Source organism: Choristoneura fumiferana, chromosome 18 (assembly GCF_025370935.1).
Source record: "Choristoneura fumiferana chromosome 18, NRCan_CFum_1, whole genome shotgun sequence".
In the NCBI taxonomy this organism is placed as follows: domain Eukaryota; kingdom Metazoa; phylum Arthropoda; class Insecta; order Lepidoptera; family Tortricidae; genus Choristoneura; species Choristoneura fumiferana.
In genome coordinates this window covers 12283672-12293134 of record NC_133489.1, presented here as the reverse complement: position 1 = coordinate 12293134, position 9463 = coordinate 12283672, and the positions used below count along the sequence as shown (strand labels likewise).

The following is a 9463-nucleotide window of genomic DNA, read 5'->3' as shown; positions in this document are numbered from 1 at the left end:
TTTTATCAGCGCAATTAAGTTGTGTGACCTAATACTTAGATTATAATACAGTTTAATTAACTATGAATGCAATAGTTGGTATATGTCACTTCTGTGAAGCACACGGCCCGCGGCCGTTGTTTTGCACATTTACTACTGACGACGAACAACACACTACAGAGACGTCGAAATGCACTGCTCAGTGCAGCGGCTGCACTTCCCTCGGCGCTGAGACCGTGCTCGTGTCTCGAGACGATGACGGAACCATTTACTGCAGCAGGGAATCTGTTCCAAATACAGAGGTTATGGCTTTTTGAGACAGGCCGCTATAAGAAGTATAACTTGTGAAGTAAGTGTTTTCTTGTGCTTTTTAGTGTTTTTCGTACATCTGCCTGAATAGAAATATCGGCGTTTCCCGAGTATGTATCAGATGCTCATAGTTTACTGGACTATTAGACTCCAAAAAGCCTTTAATTTTGTATATAACAAAAAAAACAATTATAATACTCAGATAGAAGCTTAAATTTGGTTTTTGTATTATATGTAAGCTGTGATAAATGCCTTAATCATTTGATAATTTAAGGTAAACTGGAGCAAAGAAGGTGGTGTGGTGTACTTTAGTGACCCCCGAGGCCATGTGCTGAGCCTGACGTTCCAGATCCGAGACACGCGCGCCCGCGGGCTGAAGCGCTGGTTCTCTATCGTGGTTCTGATGAAGGACAAGATGTTCCTGCTGAATATTATGCCTTTACTATCTGAACACATGCAGGTTAGGTGGTAGTTTTTTAGAATAGAATATAATTTTTGTCTTTGTGGCAAATTACATGAGGGCATGGACGGTTGTATATTATTATAGTTGTACATTAACTGCACCCACACCATGTAATATGTTTATTACACACACAAACATCACGCCTGTATTCTCAAATGGGGTAGGCAGAAGACACAAAATGTTACATACCGCTTCTGAGCCACAATTAGCAATTTTAGGTTTTAATTTGACAAAAAGGGTACAATAGTGACAGGTTGCTAGCCTGTCGCCTATGGTATACCTACCGTAACAATATAATATAAATAATAATATGGTATAATGGTAATATGTCTATATATTGTAATAAAAAGATAAACTTTAAATAGCTAATAACTGAAGGATTCCAACTCGGCTAACATTTTATAATTTATGATACTAATTTGTATTCTATTTCAGAAAATAGCGAAAGAGTTACAAGAATTGGCAGAGGTGGTATATGACAATGAGCAGAAAATATGTTCCCAAAGGGCGCTCAGGCTCAACACTGGGAGGAACGACTTTGGACAGTCCAGGTCACTGATGCAGCTTACTGGTGGGTGAAATATAAAAAAAAAACATTAGTTTTAAGCTATCACTCAGGAAAGAGTATGACATAAGTTTGGGTTGAGGTAGGTAAGATTGGAATTGCTACGGGGTTTACTCTAATTTAATTGGAAAAATTGTATCCTCAATGACAATAGTGTTTATTGTTTTTTTTTAACTGAAATGAAGCACCGAGAATTGCATTGCCTATGGTCCGCAACATGGTTAATCTGGACCTGATTTTGCCGCACTACCAATGATCCTAAGAGTAACTTTTTATCAAACATTTGTTTAAGAATATTTAACACTATTTCAGGTGATGAAAAAGTATTCAAAAGACTCCATTCTCACTTTACATGGATGCTAAAGGCTGGCGCTTTGACATACTCGGAAACATTGTACTCTAGTAGAGATTTATTGAATAAGCTTCACCCGGACGCGACTAAAGGCAGTATATTTAGTCCGAATGCTTGTTCAGTTGACGACAATGATGAATGCATCCCGTTGAGAGCTTTAGAAAACTTGATGAGTAAAGAAGTGTTTAGGATTCTGTTGTATTGCACATTGATAGGAGTAAAAGTAAGTATAATAGTAAATATCAATCAAAATGTTTGTCTGTAGTTAAATAGAAAGTTGCGTGGACTGCATGTCTTCACCAAAAATATGTTACTTTATTTTAGTGTTCCAAGTCGAGTATTGGAGTAGTTAGTCTCCTATAAAATACGTTTAGACATAAGAAACATGCCAATTTTTTGCTTCTCTGTCTATCATATAATTTGTAGTATTCATTGGTATGCTACATGTTAGTGGCGATTGTCACGCCAGGTATGCGTCAATCAAAGCGGCAAGAGGCAGGAAATGTTCTAGCTCACGATATCCTACTAATATTATAAATGCGAAAGTTTGTGAGTGAGTGAGTGAGTGAGTGAGTGAGTATGTTTGTTACTCTTTCACGCTGAAACGGCTGGACGGATTTGGATGAAATTTGGTATGTAGATAGCTGAACATCTGGAATAAAACATAGGCTACTTTTTATCCCGATATTCCCACGGGATAGGGATAAAATCTCGAAATATCAACCGCTGGCTTAGAGTCATGAAATTTGATAAGTAGGTAGCTGACGTTTGAAATAACACATAGGCTACTTTTTATCCCACGGGATAGGGATAAAATCTTGAACTAATAACCGCTGGGCTTAGAGCCTGAAATTTGGTATGTATATAGCTGAACATCTGGAATAAAACATAGGCTACTTTTTATCCGATATTCCCACGGGATAGGATAAAATCTAGAAATAACGAAATAACAACGCCTGGGTTTATAGTCATGAAATCTGGTAAGTAGGTAGCTGGACTTCTGGAATAACACATAAGTAGTCTACTTTCTATCCGATATTCCCACGGGATAAAATGTTTGAAATTTCAAACGCTGGGTTTAGTCTTGAAATTTTGGTCAGTTGTTCGTGAGGAAACCTGCACAACCCTGCAAAGGTATTCAATGGTATGTGTGAAGTTCCCATCCCGCATTGGCCGCGTGGAACTACGGTCCAAGCCCTCTAATCCTGAGAGGACGCCTGTGCCCAACAGTGCCCAGCAGGACTAGGATAGGCGGATGATGATGATGATGATGTTTTAACACAAAACCCTCAATTTCAATCACAAAATCTAGAAAAAAATATATACATACGTATATGAAGAACATAATAGGATTTAATAGGAAAGAAATTTGAGAGAGAGAGAGAGAGAGAGAGAGAGAGAGAGAGAGAGAGAGAGATAGAGATATTTATTTACAAAATTTGACACACGAGCGATTAATATTTTGCTTTCGAAACCCACAAAATTGCACCGAGCTTACAATTACTTATAAAACATCCAAAAGATGGCGCTGCCAGTAGACTACATCACGCTATCGTTTGACTAACTTGGAATCTATAAGTAATTTGAAGCAATAATCCTACTTCCTACTTATCCTTACTATTATAAAGGGGAAAGTGAGTTTGTTTGTTTGTTTGTTTGTTTGTTTGTTTGTTTGTTTGTTTGTTACGCTTTCACGCCGTAACTACTGCACCGATCCTATGAAACTTTGCATACGTCATATTAGAGGTCCAGAATAAATAATAGGATATTTTTTATCCCGAAAAAATTGCCATTCCCAAGGGATGACCAAAAGTTTGTTTTTGTATTCTAACCGCGGAGCTGACTGAGCTGACTTAATAATGTGTTAAAAAGCATGCTTGCTTGCTTGCTGCACCATTTTTTGCATAATCACATGCTTGCTTACACGATTGCTTCCACGCTTGCTTGCATGATTTAATGCATGCTTGCTTGCATGCTTGAATGCAGGCTTGAATGCATGCTTACTACTAGAACTATTTCTTGCAAAATTTCATGCTTGCTTGCATGCTTGAATGCATGCTCGAATGCATGCTTGCTTGCACTATTCCTTGCATAATTACATGCTTGCTTACATGCTCACTTACATGCTCACTTGCATGCCTTCTTGCATGCCTGCTTGCATATTTGTTTGCCTGCTTGCATGTTTGTTTTCTTGCATGCTTGCATGCTTGCTTGCATGCTTGCTTGCATGCTTGCTTGCATGCTTGCTTGCATGATTTCTTGCATGCTTGCTTGCATGCTTGCTTGCATGCTTGCTTGCATGCTTGCTTGCATGCTTGAATGCATGTTTGCTTGCATGCTCGAATGCATGCTTACTACTAGCACTATTTCTTGCAAAATTACATGCTTGCTTGCATGCTTGAATGCAGCTTTGAATGCATGCTTGCTTGCATGCTCGAATTCATGCTTGCTTGCACTATTCCTTGCATAATATAATTACATGCTTCCTTACATGCTTGCTTGCATGCTGACTTGCATGCTTACTTGCACGCTTGCTTGCATGCTTTAATGCATGTTTGCTTGCATGCTCGAATGCATGCTTGCTTGCACTATTCCTTACATACTTGCATGCTTGCTTGCATGCTAGAATGCAGCTTTGAATGCATGCTTGCTTGCATGCTCGAATGCATGCTTGCTTGCACTATTCCTTGCATAATTACATGCTTCCTTACATGCTTGCTTGCATGCTAGAATGCAACTTTGAATGCATGTTTGCTTGCATGCTCGAATGCATGATTGCTTGCACTATTCCTTGCATAATTACATGCTTGCTTGCATGCTTGCTTGCATGCTTGCTTGCATGCTTGCTTGCATGCTTGCTTGCATGCTTGCTTGCATGCTTGCTTGCATGCTTGCTTACATGCTCACTTGCATGCTTGCTGGCTTGCTTGCTTGATTGCTTGCTTCTTTGAAATGTTAATGGTTAACGCGAGCGAAGCGCGGGTAAAAGCTAGTAATCATATAGTTACGAATCTAGCCAGTGTCGCTTGAAAAAACTAAAGTAAAAGTCTATCTCGTGAAAGCAATCTCAACTGAACTATTGAAGGTTTTAGATAGCGCGCGAGTTGAATGCAGTCGGGGCCTGAGGTGAAGGGCGGAAGCCTCTCCCCCCGCTATCCATACGGCTCGCCTCACTACTTTGACTATTTTTAGACCCCCCCCCCTCGTCACACGAATTGCCATCAAAATTGCAGTTATTTCGTTCCTCTGTCACAAACCGCTTGACCCTCCCCACCCCCCCCCCCCTAAATATGTGACTTACTTTATGGTTGGCCCCTTACATAGTACATTGTGTTAAGCCACGTTGCGACTACGATGGATGAAACAAATGAAATGTTAGGCGCTAAGTCCTGTTTATATACATAATTATGTGTTTAAAAAGCGCGAAAGTAAAAAAAAAAAAACCATTTATTTTACAAATTTATCGACATACCTTCGCTATGTCGTCATCATTTATTCAAATAAGGTCGCAACACTATCGCATTCCTGAGCTCGCGCGCTATCTGTAGTTATGATTACCTAGACCATAATCTAGTCACGCCGGTGCTAAGTTAACAGATCAAAAGTGTTTTGATCTTCTATCGAGATTCACGCGTGTTCGCGCGGTAGGCAAAAAACACAACGCGCTCCTAGTGCAATCCTCTGATGAAGGTAAAAGGTTGAAGTTCTTTCTTGCAATGTCTATAATTTAGCTAATTATTTTCCAGATCATAATCAAATCATGTCGCACGGATCCAGTCGTAATAGCTAAAGGTCTGTCCAGACTGCTTCCCGTTACGAGTTACGACAGAGTGCCCCACATAATCATCAGCAGCGAGGCTGTGGCTTCCCCCAACGCGTGCGTTCTACAAGAGACGGACCAGCTGTTCTGCTGCAAATGGCAGGGCACGTTACCAGTTAAAAGTATGTCAGTCGTTTCACATTATGTCCAGATCGTATAATACGATTTGCCGTCCCGCTGACTTGTCATCATCATCATCTCAGCCGTAGGACGTCCATTGTTGGACATAGGCCTCCCCCATAGACCTCCAGTCGCTTCGGTTGGCAGCGGCATGACTCTAATATTATTTAATACGAGAGTGAGAGAGACGGTACGACTCGAAATTCGATTTTCGAATTTCGTAGTAGCCCCCCAGGTTGAATATGATAAGCGGGACTTATCACGCTAAACACACTAGTAATATTTACCTCGACGTTTCGACCACATGGTGGCCGTGATGACTATGAGCATAGACGAAATATACTAAGACTGAGAATCTCCATACAAAAGATAGTTCCTCGTCGCTTAGTACGAGAAAACGAACTAGATGTCTGTCGCCAGATGTATTGAAACGGATTAATACTTATTTTAGGGGCGACTTGCTCTACTTAGCATGGTGGCAATAATGTTCAACTCTTTAGGTACCTCTGTTAGTTTAATAACCTTCGTTATGTTGTAGAACATAATATCTAGATGGCGTTTATTGATGCGGTCCCGATCTATTGTGGAAGACCGTTGATTGCCAAACCCTAATAAAACTATATATGAATCAGACGATTCTAAAATGTTTTTTTATAAATTAACTGAAACAATTACTTTGCTCAACCGCAACCTTATGATGGCTACGTTTATGCAGTTCCTCCATCTTCGCACTGTAAGAACAGACACATCACACAAACCCATCACCAGTCACCACCACGACACTGACGCGTTTCGATCTCAACCAGAGCACATACTCATACCAGATGTTACATGTTTAATTTCCCGCATAGGAAAATTAAAATAATCCAGGTTTTTATTTTGTTTCAGATCCAACGATAATGAATAGAATAGAGAGCGCTATCTCAAATCCCAAACTGAATGACGCTGTGCTACACCAACATGTGAAGTCATTGCAACTGGAATGGCAAGGGTAAGGGCACAAAACACAGACAGTTCAAATTCAAAAATTCAATTCAAATTCAAATCATTTATTCGGTAAATAGGCCGCAATGGGCAGTTTTACACGTCATTTTTTAAACTACCAGCGCTTTCGGAAAGACCATCATTGCCAAGAAGAATGCGCCGCACGAAACTTGGCTCAGAAGTCAATCTCCTGTATATACTTCACTTTTCATACCTACGCTCGGAGGTCTCTCTAAGGTTGTCAACTATGGCTTATGCACCAAAAAACTATCGTGGTAGTGGCACTCGTATCTAATTGTTTGATTTAATTTTATTGTTGAGAATGATGCGGGACGAATTGAAATATAAATTAATAACTAAAATATTTTAATTTTAATGTCATGGTAAATTTGTCACAGAAAATATCTTGCGACGATTTCGTTATTGGCGAAGTTCACGATTATTTAATTTAAACAACCGTGCACTGAACAGTTATAATAACTTCTTTTTTTGTTGCTCCATTACTGCACAAAAAAGTTACCAGACGCGTGTCTCAAGCGGATGGCACTCGCGCTCGCACTGGTCCCAACCGGTCCGAGATATCGTGTCCGTGAGCAGTGTCTATGTGTGTTGTGTGTGTTGCTCTAGCGCACTTGTATAGAGATTGATTTCTAAAGTATGTGTTTTGTGGTAAGGGTCAGATCAAATAAGCTCTCCAAGGCTCAAATGCTATTGGCCATTGTTGCAGAGGATTTATAGGCAGTTCCACCAGTATTTTTTTATTATTATGAGAGGGAGGCAAACGAGGAAGCGGGTCATCTGATGTGAAATGATCACCGCTGTCCATGAGTACCAACTACTCAGGAGTCATTGATCCGTTGCTGGCCTATTAAGTGAATGATTACACACACAGCTACAAAAAGAACCGATTGCACAAAAGGAGAATGAACGAAATGTCAAAATCCTGCTGTCTTTACACATGTTCTTGCGTGCGTGACCTCAACTCTGGTGGAACTACCTATAGTTCGAAAATCGTTTACCCTTTTTTGATATTCAATGAGTTTTATGTATGACAGCACAGGGCGCCACGCCGTACAAAATACGCGTTCTTGAATCTACATAGGCACGACGACGTCTGTACACGCGTCAATGTGTGCGTTATAGACTGAAGGGTGGCAGGAATTTTTAAAACGATCATGGAAACGGTTAGACTCATTTTTATGTGTTGTAGAGTGGTCTGCTGATGTGAATAATTTTGGTCTGCCTGCTCTCAGTGGGTGCAACTTTGAGATATAGCGCATAAAAGAGGCTTTATTGTTGCGAAAAAAAAACGATAACAGAAATGGTTAGTTTTAGTACATATTCAAAGTATGGCGTCTCCTCATGTGAAACGAATTGGTCTGCCTGCTCTCAGTGGGTGCAACTTTGAGATATAGCGCATAAAAGAGGCTTTATTGTTGCGAAAAAAAAACGATAACAGAAATGGTTAGTTTTAGTACATATTCAAAGTATGGCGTCTCCTCATGTGAACCGAATTGGTCTGCCTGCTCTAAGTGGTTGTATTTCAGAGCTATGATGCTCGCAAGATGCTTAATTGTAAAGAAAATTCAAGGTAATGGTAATCAATAAAATAAATCTCAGAGACCGTTAGTACTAGAAAGCTGTAATTTGGTATAAATATACTTATCTATCACGCCAACAAAGTGATAAAATAAAAAAAATAAAAAAACATTTTTTTAGGGTACCTCCCATAGACATAAAATGAGGGTGATTTTTTTTTTCTCAACTAACCCTGTATTGTGGGGTATCGTTGGATAGGTCTTTTAAAACCAATGGGGGTTGCTAAGACGATTTTTCGATTCAGTGATCTGTTTGTGAAATATTCAACTTTAAAGTGAAAACTTTCATCAAAATCGAGCGTCTCCCCCCTCTAAAATCTAAACCGTTGGGTGGAAAAATTGGAAAAATTAAGGATGGTAGTAAGTATATCAAATTTACAAGAAATATTATAACGACTAAGATTGTTTGAGAATTTGTAGTAGTTCAAGAGTTACTAGCAGCCTAAGGTATAAAACATACCTAAACTTGAAAGATTCCGTACACAATACGATATCCTTAGAAAAATATTAAGTACTTGATTTTTTCCTAATGGCTACGGAATCCTTTCTGGGGCGTGTCCGATACGCTCTTGGCCGGTTTTTGTTAATTCAACTTACTTGTATAAGAAGTCTTCTCTAAGAAGTTTGGCTAAGTGCCACTTGCAAGCGCATGAACGACACCGTCGGAGTTGAAGCGTCGTGAAATCAGGAATCGATTACGAAATCCCCATCTTTGTTACCAAAGCTGATTACACTATAATTATAACTGATTGCCGCAGATAGTCGGGCTCTCAGATTATCGCGCTTGGTTATAAGTCACAGCGCCGTCTCAGTTCAAAGTCGTGGAGGTTTAGCCTTCACCTTAGCTCTCCACTCCTGTCGGTTAGCGGCCTCGTTCTCCCACTGAGACGGCACTATGGTGCAACTTTTCATGGTTCTCTTTAGCACGTCCTTATACCTCAAAACTTATATAATATAATGTAATCAGCTTTGGTAACAAGATGGGGATTTCGTAATCGATTCCTGGTTTCACGATTACTTGATTTTTCTTTGTAATCCTCTACTGGGTATCAAGTGAAACGGTGAATTACCATTACATATTAAGGAGTCCGTATTCATTTATACAAATATTAGAAGCAACAAAGTCCCACGGCCAATGGCTAAAGTAGAAAGGTTTTGGTTTGATGCAACCGGGCTTTGTCTGAGGCCAACACGTGGGCGGCTCTGGGGGTGTTGTATGATACCGTGGTCGCTTCGTTCTGCACTGGGGGACTGAGAAGGTTCGGCAGCACCC

At 40.0% G+C, this 9463-nt stretch overlaps 1 protein-coding gene across 1 annotated transcript; it reads left to right on the top strand.

Moving 5' to 3' along the window:
• LOC141437840 (folliculin-like) lies at window positions 1-7194 on the top strand. Its single transcript, XM_074101371.1, is given in 7 exon segments — window positions 1-282; window positions 285-328; window positions 563-748; window positions 1187-1322; window positions 1629-1891; window positions 5415-5610; window positions 6497-7194. Coding segments are annotated over 7 exon segments (1152 nt in total). The 5' UTR covers window positions 1-62; the 3' UTR covers window positions 6604-7194.
• Window positions 7195-9463: the final 2269 nt, after the last annotated feature.